This window comes from Stegodyphus dumicola, chromosome 7, assembly GCF_044657685.1.
Source record: "Stegodyphus dumicola isolate Sdum_Otavi_A_Nest chromosome 7, ASM4465768v1".
In the NCBI taxonomy this organism is placed as follows: domain Eukaryota; kingdom Metazoa; phylum Arthropoda; class Arachnida; order Araneae; family Eresidae; genus Stegodyphus; species Stegodyphus dumicola.
In genome coordinates this window covers 131,645,819-131,669,767 of record NC_140774.1, presented here as the reverse complement: position 1 = coordinate 131,669,767, position 23,949 = coordinate 131,645,819, and the positions used below count along the sequence as shown (strand labels likewise).

The 23,949-nt window shown below is 33.2% G+C and overlaps 1 protein-coding gene across 4 annotated transcripts in view; it reads right to left on the bottom strand.

The window, feature by feature from the left end:
• Nucleotides 1-23,949, bottom strand: part of rl (Mitogen-activated protein kinase rl) — a 105,247-nt gene that overhangs the window by 17,903 nt on the left and 63,395 nt on the right. For all 4 annotated transcript variants that reach the window (XM_085820814.1, XM_085820816.1, XM_085820813.1 and 1 more), the window contains 3 exons: nucleotides 21,211-21,289; nucleotides 15,397-15,506; nucleotides 11,402-11,544 (listed from right to left, as the gene is read on the bottom strand). In XM_085820814.1, coding sequence (XP_085676940.1) covers nucleotides 11,416-11,544; nucleotides 15,397-15,506; nucleotides 21,211-21,289 — 318 coding nt within the window. In that variant the 3' untranslated portion in view covers nucleotides 11,402-11,415. The remainder of the gene's footprint in view (nucleotides 1-11,401; nucleotides 11,545-15,396; nucleotides 15,507-21,210; nucleotides 21,290-23,949) is intronic.

Genomic DNA, 23,949 nt, shown 5'->3' with positions numbered 1-23,949 from the left:
CGGCAAGGGTTTAATTACAGAGTTAGTGTGGCAGAATTGTTAGAATTTAGGGACACACCGAGCAACAAAATCTAGAAATTGTAAAAGTTTTAGAATTTACAGCAGACATTGGAACCAGAAATTAGAAGGCATTAGGCAGCAGAAAGGATGCACAGAGATCGCATCAGAAGGGAAAATGCCTAGTGCCAGCTCGGTGTATGATGCATTAGGACATATTAGATCAATCTTTTAAATTGTCAGTTTTCAGTTTTTTTATTAATAAAAAAATTCTTTTCTATAACGCCTGCCCATGTGATACGATTATAAGCATTTTTGATCTTTTCCATACTTGTGTCTAGTGAAAAGTAGAGAAATTTGGTGTATTTAATTATGGCAAAGCACACTAGGACTATCTGCCTAAGGGGAGGGATGCCTTCGTGGAGGACTTTCTAAGGGAAACTGGCTCGTATACACGTTACACATGGGGAAAACCACGAAAACACCCATGCAGCCAGCCCGTTCGCGGGATTCAAACCTCGGACCAAACTAGAAAAGTAGAGAAAATATACATGTTAAGAAAAAGATTCTAGTATCAGAAGTAAAACATTACGTTTTTATTGTTCTTCCAGACGTTCTCCAAAAAGTAAGAAATTCATCTCAAACTTTCTGTAAAATACATCCATTAAGTGTTAATACCATGGAGATATTTTTTATTTTGTCACATCTCTGGAATCTTTTAGAATCATAGGTCTATAAATCTTGCCTTGAAACTCTTTTAAACTTTCCAAGCTGCAATGTCTAAAATTCTAAAGAAAAATTACCCCTACCAATTCTGTAACAGCAAAAAGCCAGAAATATTTTTTTTGGGGGGGGGGAAACGAGGGAAGTGTAAAAATAATTTTATAGAGAAAACTGGTGTATATTCTGAGAATTCTGAATATTCTGATACGATTACATGGGAGAAACTTTTACCACGAAAAAATGAAAAAGAAAACATTTTAAATTAATTACATAGCTAATTTTGCTTTTGCTAAGAACTGTTTCGTAAATTGTGCTTTATACATACATTTTCTATACATTATACCTTATCTATTTTTCAGACTCAAAATATTGTATAAGTTGCCAAAATGAAACTTTCTAATATGACAGTGAAAAATAAAAATGTTTTATTTTAATGTTATTTTTTTAAATATAATTTCAATATATTACCATTATTTTAATAATATTTATCAACGTTACAATGTTTTAAAAACAACCGTTGAAAAATTCCCAGATCTCGGAATTAAAAACTTTCTATAGAAACTGATCTTAAAATTGCCGAAATGTTGATAAGTCGTCAAATTCAAAACAGTTTAATAAAAGCGAAAAGTTATTTAAGAACTCTCCATTAGAAAAAATGAATTCTGATATGCTTATGTTTCACTTCTTGCTTAGAAACCCCAGTACCCCACCATTTATATTAGAAATAAGAACAAATTATAACCCATTCAAAACACAACCATTTATGTCAGTGAACCGCCAAATATATTCCTCCAAAATGATAATCCACACTCAAAATGGCAGTTGTAAAAACAGACAGACATTTCAGATGCTTAAAATTAAGGACTTTTAAGGATCAAAAATTGATTCCAAAAAACTTAAGGACCATACGAACCCTGTTAATAAAGGCTAAAATTTATAAACTGGGAGATGTGATGACAAACAGGGAGAGTTAGAAGCTATGCCATACATACAAAACACATTTAAAAAATAAAACTCATCTGGGCATCAGAAGAAAAAAAAAAAATAGTTACTAATTCAAAATTTAACCATTTCTCCTCACCCAATACACAGCCATCTTTCTCTTCTTAAGCAATTTGCATAACACAGAAAAAAGTTTTTTTTTTTAAACATTTATAAAGACTGTCATTATTGGCAGTCCCATTTTTTTATGGAATGCTGAGAACCACATTTTTCAGGTGGACGAAAATGCAGAAGTCTTTATTCTAAAGAGATGATAAAAAAATTCTGATTTTTGTAGTTGCTGAAAATGAAAAATGCAGATAACAATGTAATGATATACACAGTCTCGTAGGATGAAATTTTTTTTTTTATACTGGCACTCCAGACTGTCAAATCCGAACAGCATGCTTCCCATTAGAAAATACTGTACAGTACAAAATTCACTATGAGGACACTTTTAACAACTCCAGAAAACAGTAATTATACCTTCTACACTCACAGAGTTGGCTATAGAATGTTTAGGCTTTTGGTGAACTTGAATGATCCACTGAATGGATTATGATTTTATTTCAAAAATGACATATGAAATCCACATTTTACCAGCAGTCATGACAATGAGAAATATATTCTTAATTCTTCTCATAACATCAAAAAGATATACTTCCTATTGCCAACTTTTGGTTTCCAAGCACATTAATCAACATTTCCAATAAACATCTTCCACACTGCTTATGTTAACTCAAGTTTACAGTAGTAATTTTGGGTTTTATACTCTCTGAAATTTTTGGGAATCCCACGGCAAGAATAATCACAAATATAATTTTCTCGAGTTTTTGCAAGGAACTGCTCAATTAAATCTTTCGTTTCTGTCTTTTTTTTTTTTTTTTTTCCATATTTGTACACTTTTCCTTAAATTCATGTGCAAACACCTTACCTTCACAATTATTTCAAATTCATAAATCTTTCACATTTAGTAGTGAATTTTGAAGCACTAAAACCTTTTACTTAATGAAATCAGAAATCACAGAATGGATTTCACACTTAGTCCAAATCTTGTAGACTAGCAATATCACCTAAAAGCACATATAAAAATGGAGAAAGTAGGCTGTTTTAAATGCAGGAATTTTGTGTTTCCCTGCTGTTCCTTTACAAAGGAAGCTGCAGTACACTTCACCGACCTCTTTTTTTTTTTTTTTTTTTTTTAAGCAGTCTGTGAAATACTCTTCCAAGAAACTGTACTCATGATGAATGAAATCACACCACAGTAAGGCAAATATGGAATCATTTGTTGTAGGAGGGATAACCAAACAACAGACATGATTGCACCAGTCTTATCACGCTACTAAATGAAATAACTGCCATGTTGTGCACATGGCAATGACAGAATGCATGGTATCATCATGAAACCTAATACAAGAATCTATGTGTTGCACAACAACCTGTAGCAGCACATATCATTCAATACTGTCTTCATATAACAGGAATTACAAGGTAGTATCGACAGATGCAGATGGGCCAAAGTTAAAAATCTGAAGATTTTTGTAAGAAATCAGGAGAATTCTTTTAGCAACAAAAATAATTTTTAAACAATAGAAACAAACTGAAAGGAAATTTATTTTTAAACAACAAGCCATAGATATTATTTATTAATAACTGAAATGGCAATCAATAAATTTTAAAAGCAATTAATGGAAAAATACTTTCATTTTCTGAAGCATTTTTAGGGAATTCATTTTCTGAGCTGAATACATTTTCATATGATTGTCAACAATAGCTGATTTTGCTTTGTTTAAGAAAGAAGCATTATAATTTTGCTCATAGCAATTGCCATGTAAGCCTATTTCTGCTAATAAAAGTTTCTCAATGTGTTATCATTCATATTTTATCGAAGTTTAGACCTTGTTCATTTCTAGAAGTATTTTAGTCTTCATTTCTATGAGAAATTTTCAAGATGGCCAATATTATTTTACTGTATTCTAAAATTCCAATTAAGTCTCTAGTGGGTATCAATTTTGTTGCCTACTGGTCTATCGATACTGTTTTTACCAAGTGTCAATTTTCATTTTATAACTTTATTTAAGTTTTATAATTGTAAATCGCAGAATTATGATTTCAATTTATGGTGCAAAATCAACATCTTAGTCATTGAAAATTACAAGAAGGAAAATAGAAAATTCACTCAAAAAATGTCTTACATCAGAAAAAAGATGCAGTTGATAAAGAAGATACACTTGCATCTTTAGCATGTAAAATTACTTCTTAATTACAAATTTTATATAGTAAAGCCTGCTATATTGAACTTGGCTTGTAATGATCCCCTTTTTAAATATACCAAACCTTCCATTTTCATACTTGGTACAACCAAGTATGAAAATAAAATATAACAAACTACATGGATGTCTTCAATTGAAATTTAAAATTTAAAAAAAGTCACGTTTTTCTCAGAATTTTAGCAAAATTTAACAATATTATTAACTATTTAAACCATCCACATTTAGGATCAGGTGTATCACCGAACTCTAGGAAAATAAAAACAGAATAAGCATATTTTAGAGCACCACATGGTATAGATGACCACTGAACCCGAAAACGTGAATTGTTTCTTTGATAATATTCAAATTCTTTGACTGAACTGCCAGACAGAACTCTAATCAAGGCTTATGATGGAAATTTTGAAATTCTTACCATTCAGAGAAAGTAGTAAACATTATAAATTTGTGAATTTTAGCAGTTAATTATATTTCAGTATAAATGCTATCCAAGTTCTACCCTCTGAATAAGGTATTTGAATTATTTAGGTCTTCTGTAAAAGACAAGATTTTTTTCATACAAGTTATTGAATTTTTGCTTTGCAATCATATATAACTTAAGAGAAATTATTGTGCTGTCAATGGACATTGCAGAATATCTGTAGATGATATTTTTTTTCATACTTTCTAGAAATCCCTCTGAGGTGTACACACTGATTTACTATGGTAGTAGCACTCTGGGGAAACGACACTAGCTTGGCATTTCCAGAACCCCGAGGGGAAGATTATACAAAATGGTTGTACCAAGGAAGAGATTGGGAGAAAGTTCCCAAGCTTGTGGTATTGGTAGCAGTCAGGGCTTGCCATTCAATCCAAATTAAATGTAATTCCATCAGTATCGGGCTGCCTGCGTAGTACTAGCGAGGGCATTAATCAATGAACAATTAGATAGTCAGGATTAAAATATGCAGCCACACCCTTCCACGAGACCGAGAACTGGGAGTGATGAAGTCGCGGGCCTGGTCAGATTTGTTGAGCTGAGTGAAAACTTAAAATCTGTCACCAGTAAATAGAGAGTTCTTATGTCACAAATTATGGCTTTTTGGGCCTGTTTCCCACCTAATATGGAAGATATCAGGAGTGCAGCAAGGCATAGTGTTGTAGTTCAGTGCTGCACAACACAGAGCTAAATAATAAAATTTCTTAGAAGAGCAAAACTCTTCCATATTCTTTGAACAAAATCTCTGCACTCTGTTTCTGTGTTAAAAATCATCCACAAGTAAGCTAGCTGTAAATGCAAAGCATTGAAGATAAGGTGCTTATTACTCAAATAATATAAAACTGATGCAAATTACTTATTTTTGTTGAAGACATGGAGAGAGGTAAATTTTAAAAATCTGAGGTATATCGCAATGATACCAATGCAATTATTGACACGAATTACTTCAACATAGCTTTGAAAAATATGAAGGATGGACTCGCTGAGAGATTCGAGCAATTCAAGTACTCTTGCGTTCTTAGTAAATCCTCTCAACGCAAATACAAATGATATCAACAATGAGACATTTGGAATTGATGCTGGATCACTTTAAATACAACTGCTATATTAGAAAACCAAAGACTTGTGGAGTGGCAAGTTCACAGAACTCAAGAGCAAGTTGGAAGAGTTTGAGGTCCAGAAAAGCATGCACATCGAGCAAACCAAGTGGACAGCTCGAAAAGAAATTCCGCGAGTTGAGGCCCTCATATTCAGAGCATGGAATAGTCTTTCAAAGTGGTACAGTGAGGTGAAGAAGTTGGCATATGGAGTACTGACGATCTTCAGGTCGACATATTTGTACGAGTAAGCGTTATCTTGCATGAATATAATAAAAAGTAACATTTGAAATCAACTAACAAATAAAAATCTAGTCGTGGTTAAAACCTAAAACAAGAAGCCAGATTTAATCAATCATCCAAAAGGCATGCAAAACCAATGCTCCCATTGATGTAACTGTCTATATTTGTGTTTACATATATATATATATATGTATATAAATATGGAATAATATATATATATATGCTATTCTGTATTCAAAGTATTCATTAAGTCAAAAATCAAATATATATAAGATAAACTATAATACTGAAACGAAACGAAACTTTTTAGTGGCTCTTTAAAAACTGCGAAATTTTGTAAATTGTAACTTTTGGCTCTTCCGTTTCTAAAGGTTGCCGACCCCTGCTTTAGACTTACCCCTCCAATTAAAATGCGCATAAACCTGGAACACTGTGCTGTCTGACAGCTCGAACAAAAAAACTCAAGAGGCATCAAAGAACTCATTCCAGCTCTTTATCTCAATGAATCAATGGTTCTTTGGCTGAATGCATGACACAGTAGGAACTCCTAAAGTGTGTTTATTGCTTGCTCTGGTTTTTAAAAAATTGAGTGCTACACCTGCCTTCTGTTTAGAATCTTCTGTTAGAACAAGGTTTCTTAGACTTTTTTCAGTCACGACCCTTTTTATCACCGAGATTTTTTCGCGACCCCCCAGGACCCCATAATATATACAAAAATTTTGTGGGACCCCATAATTATTGCGCAAATCTGACACACGCATGAGTGAAACTGTCAAGTTTTCCCCTTGTACTGGTCATAAAATTCTAATTTTAAGACATAGAACAATGTGAAAATTTTAAATAACAGAGTCAGTGCGAAGCAAGGGAAATGGACGGTTATATTATAAAAAAATGCAACAAAACGTTTAGTTTTTTTCTTTGTCTGTATGTCTTATCTTTATCTATTTTCAGATACATTGCGTAAAAATATTTGGTAATTGTAAAATTATTATAATAAGTTAAAGAAATATAAAAACTGCTAAAATTTTTTGCGACCCTCTGCTTCAGGTCCCGCGACCCCCTTGGGGGTTACGACTCACAGTTTAAGAAACCCCGGTTTAGAACATAGAGAAAGCTGTGGGTGAAAATAAACAACTTAAAGGTATAACTTAAGGGCAGTAACTTCGAGGTGCATTTTATTATTCTAATATCCTAAACGAGATAAATTTAAGGGTTAGTGATTTTTCAGTTGATGCAGAAATTCTTGAAAAATAGAAAGAACTTCAGTCCATCATATCCACAAAATTCATTCTATCCTATTTTCATACAAATGACAAATCCTTATAGCAATATAAAACAACATTAAATCTATGTTAACTGCATTGCTGATTACAGTCATTAAGTTATTAGTAATAACAATTTTTAATTTCCTTATAAATTTATGTATTAGACAATAGAACAGTATAAAGTCCAAGATCCAGAATCATCGGAACTTTAGGGATCCCTGAAATTGCCAGATTTTAGATCATCAGTTTAAACCTAGCAAAATGTCATGCAGATACAGCAACACTGTGATTTCACTTACCATTTATATATCAGACAGTAGAACGCTACCCCCAACAGGCCCAACAACAGAGGGCAAAAATTACTGAATTTAAAGGAGAACTGAACAGTGAAAATTAGGGATTAAATTTTTAGAATTTAGGTGAGGCAATGGGTAGCAGCATTTAGGCCTTGCAGAGAACCACTCTTAAGGGTCAAAAGTATGATTTTGGCCAACATCAATAAATGCATTCTATTATAGTCTTTATTCTTAAAAATTCTGTGATAAAAAGGAAATTTTTTATTTTATTTTATTCATTGATTTGTCTAGATACTGGATCATTCTGGATATTGGGCATCTGGAATTCAGTCTTTGTACTGTAACTATATAAAAGTACTGTAACTATCACAAAATGATCAATCTAAGGTCATATACGTATTCAGCAAGTGTCTCACTGATATTAATTAATCAATTAAATGCAAGGAAACAAAAGTCATTTTGTCATGTAAAAAGAAAATATGTCTTATGTACAGTCAAAAGTTGTTAATTTGGACACCCATAATCCGGAATGATCTATAATCCGGACCTCAAAGCTACAAAATTTCTGTGCATGCGTCATGCACGTAAGACCTTTACAGCTGCGAATATGCGTGTGCGCATGCGCAGGTATAAGCTAAGCTAAAATTATCTAATTCAGTTAATGTTGCAGACTGCGTTGTTCCTTAATCTTCGAATTGGATCCGGCTTATTATTTTTTGCAGACTGTTAGAGCAATTTTATAAAAGTAAGCTTGAACTTTCGATTATGTCAAATAGAATTTTCGATATATATTTACTAATACGTAAAGGATCTACAAAGCGAAAGTATGTTTTGAAGTCCATTAAACAAAACTGGAATTGCTGCAAAAAATGACCTAACATTCCGAAATCTGTTTATCAATTTCACACTGCTCTGGGTTTACGCTGCTGGGGGGGGGGACGTCGCGGCGCGCAATGAATTGGAAGTTGATCTGTCAGCACTATCCTTATCTTCAGGGCGGATGTTTTAATTTTATTTGGCTTATAATTCCTTACTAAATGTAGTATTTCATCTCAATGTATTCCGTCTTTGATATGATTTAAATCAAATTCTTCGTGATTATAATTTGCTTCCGATAAGAAAGTGACACAGAGGTTATTGAAAACGAGAAAATTTCGATTGAAAAATTAGTCAGTATTCTCGACACAGCAATTATAGGACTTGAACAGCGGAACTTTGTAACTAAACACAAAATTATGACTGTTAATAGAATTAAAGAGAAAGTATTATCACATAAAACGAAGCAACTTAAACAACTCACATTGAAAGAAATGTTTAATAAAGTAAATAAATATTAAGCTTTTTTTTTTTTTTTTTTTTGTAAATTTTGATACCCTTTAGATCATACTTGTTCTTTATTTCATAAATTACGGTTTCATATTTTTAATTTTATAATTTCTGCATGCCATCTTACCAGATTTAAACTGATGATCTATAATCCGGAAAAATCGATAATCCGGAATCACCGCCGAAGTCCCGACGAGTTTGGATTAACGACTTTTGACTGTATTTTACATAAGTCTACACTAAAAAAGTCAAACCTAGGTAAAAGAAAACACCAAAAATATAAGCACAGATAACATACTGGGCTTATGAGTGAGTAATAATGAAAGTTACAATTCAAACTTAAGGAATAATTATGATGGGAAGGATGATTTCCATTTTGGCTGGTAAAGAAATTGTCCATGATTCGAAGCAATGTAAAATTTATCAGATATTATTAGAGACAATAATTCATTTTTAATTAATGATATGTTTACTTATACAGTTGAAAAGTCAAATCATTACCATGAGCAAATTCATGGATAAAATTTAAAATACCTAAGAAAACCTTAATTATTAAATTTAGACTTGTATTGAGTTTGAGTGTGTTCCGAGATGCCACCGAGAGATGTGAACGGCTTTTTGAGTAATTAATAAATTTTAGTATACAGTCCATTTTTGAGTTTTTGTGTAAAGTAATTTATTTAATTATGAGTTTACTGAGCTATTGATGGGCCCACTGTTGGTCCGTCGAGCCGGAGTTCAAATTGTGCGTCAAAATCGGAAGACAAGTGTCGTGGAAGGAAAACTAGCGGATTACTCTTAAATAGAAGGTATGTGGCCTTAATTGTAATTGAAAAAGTAGATTCAAAATGTTTAAGAGTGCAAAAAAAGAAGATTATCAGCGTATTGCTGTAGAGCTGAATTTAGACATTTGAGAAGCGAAAACTATATCAGATTTAACTGATATAATTAAAAACAGTGAAAGCTATAAGAAGGATCCTGTATTAGTTGAAGGTATAGCTAATAATAATATCCACGAAAGGAAAAGTGACGAGAGCCGATTGCTCGAACTTGAGAAATTAAAAACAGAACAAGCAAAATCGGAACTAGAACTCGCGAAGTTGCGAGCAGAATCAAAGAGTGAAAACCTCACTTAATATGAGAAAAGAGAAAATGTAGAATCTCTTGACTCTCTTATTAAAAGTATACACACATTAATAACTAAAATTCCAATTAGACCGGAAGGTTGGGATTATTTCTTTTCATCGTTAGAAAGGGCATTCATTTAAAAAAATGTTCCTGTGAAATTTAAATTGGAAATTCTTCTAAATTTGTTGGGAGATAAAGCCACAAATGTTATTACATACATTAAAGACGACGAATTCGGAGATTATTCGAAGGTTAAGGAAATAGTAATAAGAGAATTCAAACCATCCCCCCCAATTTGTTTAGAAAATTTTAGGAAGACATAACGAATGATGAATGAAACTTATGTGCAGTTCACGTCTAGATTAACCACGAGTTGGGATTATTATTTGAAACTGAGAAAGGTAAATGACTTTGAAACATTAAAACAATTAATGGTTTCTGATAAAATATGTCAAACACTTGATAAAGAGGTTATGTGTTTTATAAATGTAAGGGCAAGGAAATTCTTGGTTTAAACCTGTAGAATTGGCGAAGGAGATAGATTTATATTATATATCAAAGGGAAAACCTGTAGTGGATAATTCTAGTTTAAGTAATAAAAATAGTTATCCTAAAAATATGTCAAAAGTTTTTCTAACTGATGTAAAAAATTCGAAATGTATTTTATCATGCAATGAAATTCATCCTTTGTACAAATGCCTTGTTTATAAAAACATTACAGTTAGCGGTAGAGTTGGGCTAGTGAAATCGAAACAGCTATGTTTCAACTGTTTAGGAAATCATAAGGTGATTAATTGTAGCAATAAATTCTCTTGCGGTATTTGCAAAAAGAAACATTACGTGACTCTTCATTTCCCTCGCGAACAAAAAAATAAACAAAGACATAGTTGCGCAGGACGTGAGTCATGAAAATAAAAATATTCCTTCGAATTTGGACGCTTCGGCTCCATCATTTGAACCTCTGCAAGCTAAAACAAGTACTGATCAAAATTTATTATCAACAACGTGCAATCTCAAGTCAACATTCTCCAGATTTCGGTGTTTCACTATAATATATATAATCATAGTGGTCCCATAATTAATTTACCTCTCAGCACAGCCAACATGCACTACGCAGATAGACTGGAATTTCATTCTCTTGTTTGAGTGGCAACCCTGTTAATTCTAATGGACCAAGTGCAAAAAGGCATAATTTCTGATTACTGGTTAATTAAACTATCTCTTGTTCTCTCAAAGTGACAAAATTTAACATTTTCAGGTGGCAGATTTTTACTAGCCATAAATGAAAATTACCTCGTTTCAGTACTAGCCAGTTAAGTTAAAACTTATGTCTTAAATTAAAACTTATGGCAGATATTTTTTTTTTATTATTAATCATAATAATCTGCACAAACATTGGAAATAAGGAATGAAATATGACAAAATAGTAAATAAATGCAAAAGATCACTCATGACCAGATGGAAGTGTGGTCATATTACATAGAAGATAAAATACTTTCATCTTATGTATTCAGTTAAAAATATTTATGAGCAAAATATGGAAAGCTTTCAAAATATAGGCAAATTAACAACTGTTATAATAATAAATTACACTTACAATAAAGTGTACACCTATTGTGGGTGTTCCATTTGCATTCTCTGTTGGAAGGCTACAGTTTCTTCAAAAACAAGCTCCTTTAACCTCTCTTTGGGTAAATCATCTAGTTCCATTTCAAACTTGAAGGGCTCCTCTGCAACAGGCTTTATAAACAGAAGCATTAATCACATGTTCATTTAATGAATACACACAAAAAGACAAAAATTTTACAGTAAAACCTGTTTTGAGAACCATCTTTCTGAGATGTATATATCTGAAAATAATCCCAATTTTTGAAAGTATAAGTAGTAGTACTAAATATCGCAGAGTCACGGTCTCTAAATCACTCCAACAAAAACTGTCTAGAATTGTGAGTGGTTTACCTTGAGACGCTTTCACTGTATACAAAAATTAAAACGTTAGCAAATGAAAGAATGTAAAGAGAAAATTTATTTTGGCAAACAACTCAAGCACTGGCTACCTGTCCCAGAAAAGGTTATATTAGATTACTTGGAAACGGCAAAGCCGACAAGAGCTGTCTGCCTAAGGGAAAGGATACTCTCGTGGAGGGCTTTCTAAGGGAAACTGGTTCATATTCATGCTAAAACTATGAAAGCCAGTTATGCAGGCGGCCATGTATTTGACATCAAACTCGAATGAACTACCAGTATTCAGAAGTCTAACTGATTGACTACAGGTGCAACATCTTCCAGAAAAAGTGTTCTCTAACAGAAACTAGGAAAGAAATTAACTGCTTGAAAAGAAACTAGTTATATTCACTATATTGAAAGTCTTGGTGACTTCTTGCTTATTTCTTGGGGTATAAATGCTGATCAACTGGCTCCCTGAAATAAAGAGTGGTAACTCTAGAACTAGTTTGACAGAAGCAACAAAATAAAAGGGAGTTGCCACTCTATTTCAGAGTATCAAATGGTCAGTATTGCACCCCAAGAAATAACCAAGGAACTGCCAATTACTTTCAACCTAACATATTCACATTAAGCATCAGAAAATCTACAATTCTTTACAGTTAAGCTACAACATTCAGTTATAAGGAAATCAAACTCAGGATAAATTACCTGCATTCAGTAAAAACTTTTGTATTAATAAGATGTATATTATAAAAACTTCAGAAAAAATCACCCTTAACCTCTTCACTCCTAAGAGTGAAAGAATGAAGTTCAAGAGAGTGCCTATAACCTTGTAGTGCTAAACCTCACTCTGTATCCGAGCACATTTTGCAGTCAGATCCTTAGACACAACACGGAAAAATAATTCCTATAAAAATACTTGCAGTCTTGCACACATGATTTAAATATTATAATAAAAATCCTAATACAAAACTACATAAATAAATAATTAAAAATAAGTTAATGTTTAATACCTATAGCACAGATATAAATGTATAAATATAATCAATATTTAAAATATTTTCATCAACAATGAAGTAAAAATCTTAAAACATTGATACAATTTATGTGTATTTAAAATTTTAAATAAAACGTTCTATTTCAAAGTAGCAAGAAAAATATGGTAGGCCACCACCGACACTCCACTCCCATATCACTTATAATAGAGCCAAGGCGGGAAAATGAAGTCCATCATGTATGATATGTTCACAGAGAGAAGGTTAAAGATATCCCAATGTGTAAAGCAAAGTTTCAGTAACTTTGTGAAATAATAGCCTTAAATAAACCAATTTTTATTAAAAACATCAACTGTTAGACACTTGCATATGTTAAAAATAAAACATGCTAAAATAATAATCAAATTGTTCAGCTTCAATCAAATGTTGGCAATGATGGCCATAACATTTTTATATTTACATTGAGGTTACAATTCTTTATACTACACAACAAAAATAAACCAAGCTTAAAACTGTCAGTTACCAGGTAATAGGAACATCATTAATTATCTATTAAAATGAAAAATTATCTAACAAAACCTCTAGTTTTAGAAAATCTAGCATTTAACAGCAAGGGCTATTAATTTAGTTTTGATATTTTGCATTGGTTCACTTATAAAAGCCTGAATCACTTTTCATATTGTTGCCACCAAACATTACAGACCTGAATTATATTTAAAGAAATGAAATAATGAAGGATCTGCATGAATATACACTCACGTTTGTGAAAATTGCAACACCAAGAAGGAATCGTCATAATTGAATGCAATTTAATACACAGTTGAGTGGTAGTGGTACAAATAAATGATTAAATGTTCAAAGCAAACAAACAAGAACAAGAGATCAGAATCAGTATTTTGTGTGGCCACCACGCGCCGCAATAAGTGCTGCTACACGACGTGGCATGGAGTCAAACAAAGTTTGAATGTCTGACTGAGGAAGAGCATTCCATATCGTTTGTACGCGTACCCAAAGTTCGTCTGAAGACGCAACAGGATGAGGATCACGAGCAAGACGCCGACCAATGACATCCCACACATGTTCAGTTGGCGACATATCCGGGGAACACGCAGGCCAAGAAAGAAGCTGTACCTGCTGCGCTGCAAAGAAGGATTTAACAATCCGAGCAGTATGAGGGCGGGCATTGTCCTGTTGAAATACAGCGCCTGGCAAGCTTTGAAGGAAGGGAACAGCTTCGGGCTGTAGAACTTCACGGATATACCGGTTGCTGTTCAGATTGCCCACAATTCGTAGCAATTGAGATCGTCTATGATATGTTATGGCGCCCCAGACCATAACTCCGGGTGTTCGTCCACTGTGGCATTCGATAATGCACTCCGGAAGGTGGTGTTCACCGGCATAGCGTCTGACACGAATGCGGCCATCATGGTACCACAAATTAAAGCGGGATTCGTCAGAAAACACGACATGCTGCCAATCAGCACGCCAGTCTCTATGCTGATTGGCCCATTGTAGCCGCAGGCGGCGACGGTCGTGCGTTAGGGGGATCCTGTATAAAGGAGTCCGTGCGCGCAGTCCACACTGCAGCAGACGTCTACGAATTGATGAAGCACACAATGAAACACCTGTAGCTATTGACCACAGTGCTGCCAATTGTCTAGAGGAAGCTGTACGGTCCGTCCGCGCCATGCGGACCAGGTGTGTATCATCGCGAGCTGACGTCACATTTCGGGGTCCACTCCCGGATTTCCGAGTTGTCCGACACTCGTCCGTCCACTGCTTCCAAACGCGCATCACTGTGCTGCTGTTACGCTGCACACGAGAGGCTACTGCACGATACGACAATCCAGCTTCACGAAGGCCGATGATTCTCCCTCGTTCAAACTCTGTAAGTTGTTCAAATCTCGCTCTCTTTCGTCGACGAGGCATAAGTACAGATTGAGTTAACGTTTACCACTAGCAGATAACCACCGATAACCATACACGCCTCGCTACAGCCGTCTATTTATTCGGATCCATCAGCCGTTCAGAGGGCGCTGCTCAGCATACGCATGCGCTACGGATTTGCAATTCTAATCATTTGCATATCATGCGCTACTTTGCATTTCCTGAAAATTTCAGCTCACTCGCGTAAGTCCTTCATGGTGTTGCAATTTTCACAAACGTGAGTGTATGTTAATTTTTTGCATTGTGAAAAACAATGGCACTTAGAGATCAGATTTTTAATAACATAGTCCTCCACTCGAATATGGGTATCTGGATTGTTTATATCCACTTGAATATGGAAAATTTGGATCTATTTCATATTTTGTAAAACTTTAATGTGTTTTTGATCAACGAACTCAATGATTTCAAAGTGTTCCATTAACACATTGTGTGCATCTTCAAGCATGAATACTTTACGTACGAGGCTTCTTTACATTTCTTATTGGTATTATGTTGGTAGCATAGCAATGCAAAGACGTTAGAATGTCTAATGGTGTTTTGCATCGAATGACTTTGAATGTCTCTATCACTTTCAAAATCTCCTGTGAAACCCACACCCCTTTGGGCATAATATAAAATCTGAAGGCTTCAGATTCCCCCCACCTTAAATTGTATTATTTTAACAAAAATATTAAACTTTTATTAAAAAAAAAGCATGCTATACCTCATCATCTGGGTCATAATATTCTGTGAAGTATGGATGCCCTAGTGCATCTTCAACTGTAACTCTCTTATGAGGGTTGAAAGTTAACATCTTATCTAGCAAATCCAAAGCTAAAAAACAAAAATAAACTTTAGAAACCGACACTTTTAACTGACATATTAAAAAAAAATCAAGTTGCAATTTACTTGTATGGAGACTAAATTATGTTTAATATTTTAATTAAGTTTAGAATGAATCTTGTATCCAAAAAGATGAAAAGTCTATTAACGGCAGCTGATCAATATTTCCATGTTAGCATAATACATCAAGAAATAATTTCAAGTACAATCTGATATTAGCATCTAAAATACTTTTTGATTAAAATTCAATAATAAAAACTTTTAAATTAAAGATAAATAAATGAGATGTCTTCCTGCAATTCAGTGTGCATTTATAATATTGCTAGAATCACTAAGATATGTCACAAATGATTTAAAATGTGTTTCTTCACTTGTATGATCTTTGTTTTTTAGAACAGGGCAAATTTCTGCTTCTGAATATTTAAAGTTCAAAATTATTCCACAAAGGAAATTTGGTTGAAATTAAACAGTAATATTTTCTACAAGTGACATACATACATAGAATTAACAACGGGTGACTAGTACTTTGTATTTAAGAGCTTTTGGCTTCTGTACTTCTCAAGAGAAGGAATATCCTGTGTTCCTCTTGATTTGTCTAGAAATTAATAGGTATTATTACATACAGAATGTCCTAGAATAAAATGCCAAATGAAGGCAAGGCATTCTGCAGCCAAATATAAGCAAATATCCTACAAACACACATAATTTACATTATATCAGATGTTAAACATCAGTGACAATTGGAAATAAATACTAATTTAACACAAAGAACTTCCCAAAATAAATGCTCATTTGGCTGACAGTCCGATCAATTAAAACTTTCTAAAAGAAAATTTATATAAACAGAAAGAATTTTGAATATTATGAAGAAATGCTCAGAAGCTGAAGTGCAATCTAAACTGAACAATACACTGACAAGCCAAAACATAATGACCATCCCCACATTTTTCAGTGACTCGTCTGGATGATGTGGAGGGCATGTGAATAAGTGGAAATGGTATTTAACTGCTGCTGGAGAAAAAAGGAATCATTCTTGCATTTACTTTTATAAGTGATAGGAAAGGCTGCTGATCTAAGCGAATTTGACAGAAGACAGATTATAAACTGCACTGATTTTTTAGGATTATGAATATTTCCAATGATCCACATTTCTTTGCATTCAGTAAAATGGCTTAGATACCCTGCTTGTAGCTTGTAATCAATCAGATTGGGTTTACGATATTTTGAAAATATATTTTGAATGGTAGATTTGCTTACATTCAAGAATTTGCTTTTTTTACTCGCAGATTTTCCTTACTTTCAATAAATATTATATGTTTTTCTCAAATCAAAAGAAATGGCAGAATATTTTTGATTATATTAATAATATAGCACCTCACTTTTTTCTTTTCCAGGTTTAAAATCTTCCTTCCAGACATTCACAAGAAAAATCTACCAAAATAATTTCCTTATCCTGCTTTTTACCTCAATGCCCCAATACTTTTCTTAGATTACTTTTGTATTTAAAGTAAAAAGCATTTAAAACTTTTCAATTATTAGCTTCAGTACTCTTTTGTGTCACTGTATATATTTGATTGCATAAAAAGAGACTGTACGAATGGGGAAGTTATAATTTATGCATCAAAAGATTAAAAAAAGTACAAAACATTTTTATTTCCTTTAATTAAAATTTTCAAGTCAGTGAATCTGTGCTGATTAAAGACAAACTATCTGAAGTATTTCTGAAAATGCTTTTCTCCTTAGCGCAGTACATTCAGTAACTAATTCAACTATTTAAAAATGCTTACACCTGAGAAGTTTCTTATCTCATATAATTGGCCATGTGATTAAAATTTCATACGAAAAACATTATTTCATCTTGATTAATCATAAAAATTTAATATTTATTATCATCTTTCTTTTAATTTGTTATTAAATTACATGTATTTAATACAGATTTCATTTTCTTGTCATTTTCCTCTTACAAATGAAATTTGCATCTCAGTTCCTCAAGATCCTGTTACTTATTCTGTACATAGATAATTTTGGTGAAATTGTTGTATTTCTTTCATATAATGTAATATGAAACTCTTAAGGAGCGAAGCTTGCCAGAAAAGTAAGAATACAAGGGCAAGTCTATTTAATATTGAGTAAATAACTATCTTGTTAAATTGGTGAGATATCACCCAGCTGGCATGGTTTTGGGGACAAATTTTTGTCCCAAAATTTGGCAATCGTCAAAAGTCACTAAGCTTAGCAAGATTTTGGTCTAGCCTCTGTATCATCGCGATAGGTATTGTAATTAAATACATAATGGATGTTCTGTGTAGCTGTAACTGTAATTTGGCCCTTATATGCCTCTCTTAATAATTTCGAGAAGCAGAAAGCACTAGAAATATCTTGGTGGTCGAGTGAAAACTATATAAAGCCAGAGAGAGCATCTGGCCTGAGTAGTAGTTGTTGTGAGCTGTTAGTTCCAAGCGACTTCGGAGTATTAAAAGCTTCGCCTTTTAGATATGCTTTGCATTGCATTTAAATTCTTAGTAGTTTGAAGTGTAACTACTGATTGTACTCTGTGCAGTATGCAAAGTGTGTGTGTGTGTGTGTGTACTTAATTATGGCAAAGCTCACTAGGGCTATCTGCCTAAGGGGGAGGGATGCCTTCGTGGAGGACTTTCTAAGGAAAACTGGCTCGTATACACGTTACACATTGGGAAAACCATGAAAACACCCATGCAGCCAGCCCGTTCGCGGGATTCGAACCTCGGACCGAACTACCAGTGTTCAGCGACGTTATCGCTCGGCCGCTGGTGGGCCGCAGTATGCAAAGAGTTATGAAAATTGTTATTTTTGTAGAAAGTTCCAGAACTCTGAAAATTTGTAACAACCTTATTCCAGATATAATCTCCTTGAATATTTACAATATTCCTTGATACAGGTGTTTAATATACGAGGCACAAAAGATAAGCCCTAAAACCCCATCAAAGAGTTCAGAAAAAATAAATTTTTCACTGCATGCCAAAATTTTTCAAAAGATCTTCAGTTGGCAAAATGAATTTCCTGAAAATTTTCCACATCCATAAAAATCCTTCTATTCTAGCTAATGATCCAAATTCTAACTTGTACTTAACTCTTTAAAGAAATTTATGGTTTGCAGCTTCTCATTTTCTCATCTACTAACAGATAGCATTAAGACTTTCACTTCTTATCATTTGATCAGAAAACTCTCGAACTGCATTCACAATGAAGCACATTTTGTCTCATGTTGGCATTTCCAACAGAAGGCAGTGGTTTCTTTGTTCTTTGAAACTACAGTGCACACTTAATTACACTTTGAACACTTGTACTGCATTAATTCCTGTTGATAATTTTTGGTTTCTCTGGCATTTAAAGTCAAATCCTACTAGAGTATTTTCCTGGATATAAGAAAAAAACTTTTTGATTCCGTCCACTATCCTAAACACTTAATGTTACTTTACATCTATAATGAATTTTTAAAGACATGAAAATTGTACATAACAAATTTTATGGATATCTGAAAATTTTTTTTTAAAAAAATTTCTGGAAAATTAAACACCTTTAAGAATCATCCATGTTTAAATGTTTAACTTCTACACACGTTAGAATACCAGAAGATACTTTTACATTACTGTTCTTTTTATTCTCCCTTCCATATTTCTCTGTGTTCTAAACATGGGTTATGTAAGGTACGTACATTACCAACTCTTTGGAAAACCAGGACACAAAGCAAAGTAAGTAAACTATATAAAGTTTTAATTGTGATGCTGTCATTGATAGATAAATTATTGGTAAAAAGTTTACTTTATATAAGAATTGTCGACAATTTTTACAAAGATGTTGGACACAGAAGGGATGGAAGAAAGGTTCAGGTCCAATAACTCTTGATGGACTGACTTTCCTAGTATGACATTTCAAAGAAACGGGAAGCTTGTGTCATCGTTGTGGTGCACCAAGTTTATCAGAGATCCATACTTTTGATGTGGCTTTGTAGATATATACTCTCAGGGAACAATCAATGAGTGTAGTAAGAAGTGCACAAAACACAGGTATACTGAAGACATTGGTATTCCGCATTCCTCACAGTGCTTTAAAATTGTACCCCTACAAGTTACAATCAGTGCACCAGCTCTTGCCAAATGACAAAGCTAAGCAATATGAATTTGCAAACTGGGCTTTGTCGAAAATCGATGACAATCCTTGATTTCTCAATATCTTGTGGACAGAAGAAGCTCATTTGTCATTGGAACAATCAACACCCATAACTGTAGAATCTGGGCAAAGGAGGATCCATGTGCCTTTATTTAGGAGCCACTACATTCATCATGCTTAACTGTTTGATGTGGTTTCACTGCATCCATTACTGCAGGTCTTTCTTCTTTGAAGAATACTGCGCAAAAGCAGGCTGGAAGACCTGCTCAGTTACTGGAAAATTCTACTTGCAGCTACTGCAAAAGAAAGTGATACTGCACATACTGGAACATAATGTGCTTCATGCAGTGATGGTCATGCTAGAACAAGTCACCTCATACCACAACCCAAATGAAGATGTTCTTAAGAACCTTCACTGAACAGTGACTAATTACCCATCACTATAGAAATAAGTGGCTTTCTCACTCACTGGACTTAAAACCAATTGATTTTGGACTTTGAGGTTACCTCAATTCCATAATGTACCATAATAGCCCACTTTCTTTGGTACAGATGCCATTTGATATGAAATCTTTTGCATTTGCTGCAGTTAATGGGGTTGTCACCCATTTGCAAACTGTAATTTTTGCTGATGGCAGACACACAGAATAAGAGTGATATGCTTGCAAACATTTACCTGCATGCAAATATAGTTTGCCCTGGAAATGTGGGATTTCCTCTCATAGAGCATTTTTTTTTTTTTTTTTTAATTTGGGAGATAAGATAATGCTAATCAATCTTTTCCTGCAATTCATTAATAAATTTTTACATTATTTTCTGTAATCACCTGATATTTTTCATCATCAGATTAGATAACGCAAACCTAATTTTAAGCAAGTTTACAGTTCATTATGGTGGTATTTAACTGCAATTCATTTGGAGTGTTCTTTTGTAGTACCTGAACATGTCTGGCTGCATGAAGATTGGTGTACAAAATACTTCTATCAGCTATAATATATGAAATGTGACTATAAACTGAAGTCTCATGGATTACAATATCCCAAAGATGACATCCAAAGTCTACTCTATAGAATATCCAAGAACATAATAGCAATTATTAGTTCCCATAGTGATAATATGCAACAATCTCAGCACATTCTAAGCATTCAAACTCCTTGAAATTTTGGTTCCTTCATTCATGTATTATACAGCGGTAAATATAAAATAAAAATGATTTCATTATCTTTTGTCCTTCTAGGAGTTGCAATTTTAGCAGTCAGAAGTTTCGGACATATATATTTCACTTTATAAGAAATATCAGGATATACAATTAAAATTTGGTACACAGTACAATTTTTTTTCCAATTCATAACACATAAAATCAAAACAATCTTTATATGCTCATAGCACTAACAATATGAAAATATGATCACTGAAACTAGCAAGTCAACTATGACCTCGTCTGTTATTTTTAAGTATGCCAAAAATACAGCAATTCTAGTATTGATAGATTACAGAAAACTAACCTCAGATTACATAAACATGTAATAAACTATTATTTACTAACCTTGGACATTAGCATTTGGATAAAGACTTGTCCATGGAACCTTGGGTTTCCTAGGTAAAGACTGTAGATATGTTCGAGCCTAAAGAAAGCAGATATAAAAAAAAAATATTTAAGAACTCTGATACAGATTTATTGCTTAATTTTAAAAGTATCATTAAAAGACACTATCATATGGAACACCTGTCAACTTTCCATTAGTAAAAATTGCAAGATTTTTGAAAAAATTAGGTAAAGAAAAGCATAAAATGTATTTTCCACAGAAAGACATATCTAAACATTTCAAAAACTGCACTGGAAAAAAACACTTAAAAAATTAGACAAAATTAATTTTAACATAGATACAGCAGCTTTAAGCTTTTGCTAAAAGTTAATTCCAAAATTTTGCTCTATCAAGTTTATTATCATAATCAAATACCAGAATTAAGGTACCCAAAAAAATCAAAAGAATTAGATTGGATTATTCAATTATGGCAAAGCACACGAGGGCTATCTGCCTGAAGGGACGGATGCCTTCGTGGAGGACTTTCTGAGAGAAACTGGCTCATACACACGTTACACATGGGGAAAACCACGAAAGCGTCCATGTAGACAGCCCGTTCGTGGGATTCGAACCTCTGACCGAACTACCAGTGTTCAGCGTCTTTACCGCTCGGCCGCTGGTGGGCCCAAAAGAATGATAAAAGTATTTTAAAACATGACAGATGGAAATAAATTTTAACTATTATAGTTAAGCTGTAAAAGGTAGCAGATATACAACACATAGAAACACATTTCAAGCTGGAATTTTCTTTTAAGAATGTGATAACTACACATAAAAGAAAAATTAAACATGTACTCTGTTGAAACTAAGAAAATACATAAATCGATATGTCAAAAGCACAGTACAATCTTTACTACATTACTATATAAAACTAAGTAAAAACTCACAATGTGATATTCCATTACAAACATCTTAACGTACAATAATTCACATGAAAATGAATGCCAAATCTATTTTACACTACTCGTATCCATTTTATTTTGACATGAGTATTATTTAGGTTAAATTTCTAGGGACAGGATAAAAGTCAACACTATAACATGATTTTCACACATTTCTTTACATGGAAATTAAGAACTTTTAAGGATTTTCTATGAAAAAAATTAAGGACCTTCAGTAAAAAAAAAATGAAAAAATTATCTACACAACTGCTTCCACTCCTTGTACTACCATTCTAAGAATAAAACAAAAACATGTAGAATGCATTATTATTAAATACGGTACTAAATCCGAGATTCAGACTCATCAGGACTTTGGCGATTCCAGATTTAGGATTTTTTCGGATACTAGATCATCAGTTTAAATCTAGTAACATGCAGAAATTATAAAATTAAAAACATGAAATTGCAATTCATTTATGATCTAAAGAGTATCAAAATTTACAAAAAAAAAAAAAAAAGCTTAATATTTATTTGTTTACTTTATTAAACCTTTTTTTTCATGTAAGTTGTTTAAGTTGCTTCGTTTTTTGTGCTAATACTATCTCTTTAATTCTATACACAGACATGATTTTTTGTTCAGTTACAAAGTTCCATTGTTCAAGTTCTGTAATTTCTGTGATGAGAATCCAGACCAACTTGTCAATCAAAATTTTTTAACTTTCAATAACCTCTCTTACTTTCCTTCACTATCGATAGCGGTGTTTTCTAGATCTACAGTCATACTAGAGACTTTGCTGCTTGATGATTTATTGATGATTGGGGTATTAACATCGCAATGAAAAACTTCTGTTATACCATCTTCAGTTGTTACTGCTTCTCCACATTTCTTTACAAAATCCATTAAATGGAAAATTTCACCTTTTGTGATATCTGAAAACTTTCAATTTCATAGATATCATCATCATCCTCCCCATGAAATACGGTAGCTGGCCATAAAATTATGCCAAGCATTTTTAAAAGTATCTGAAGATGCATCCTCCCACAACCTTACGATGCTCCACACAGCAGATTTTATGCTAAAATATTTCAAAAATTCTTGAAATAAGTCTTGCCATTACTCAAATTTAACATGAATTTTAAAAATGCTACTTTATATTTGCATTTCAGTGCACATACTATTCTGATATCCATAGATGTAATGATGGAATGGGTCCATAGGAAAATTTGGAGGAAAGAATAATATGGATACACTATCTTTCACTAAAACTAAGTGCGAGCCGAGAGTGTCTACAGTCAGAACAATTTTTGCATCAGGTAGACCAACCGAATTTAAATGTTGCCAAGCCTCGGGTATGAAATGATTTTCAAACCAATCATTCATGCTCTTATCTGCATGATATACAATGGGGAAAATCTTTACTCCTTTATATACTGGAGGTCATGTATTTTTCCCAATTATGAAAAGTTTACACTTTGCATTCCTGCAGCATTTACGCATGCTAAAATTGTTAGTCTCGCTTTGTAACCTTTGATGGCAGTTGGAGCCTTTTCTGTAGAGGTTGCCAAAATATTTTGCGGTACACATTGCCAGAAGAGACTAGTTTCATCAGTGTTGTAAATTTGTTCTGGAGATAACTTTCACTATTAATGAGTTCAATGAATTCATCTGCAAAAAGTTAAGCTTTTTACCTGAAAATTTTTTAATTGCTTTATATCACGGCTATTTTTAAGTTTGGTTAACCAACCTGTTGAATATGTGCACTCAGTTTTTAAGTTCATTTCTTCATACTGCTGCAGCTCCAGAATTAGAAACTCTTT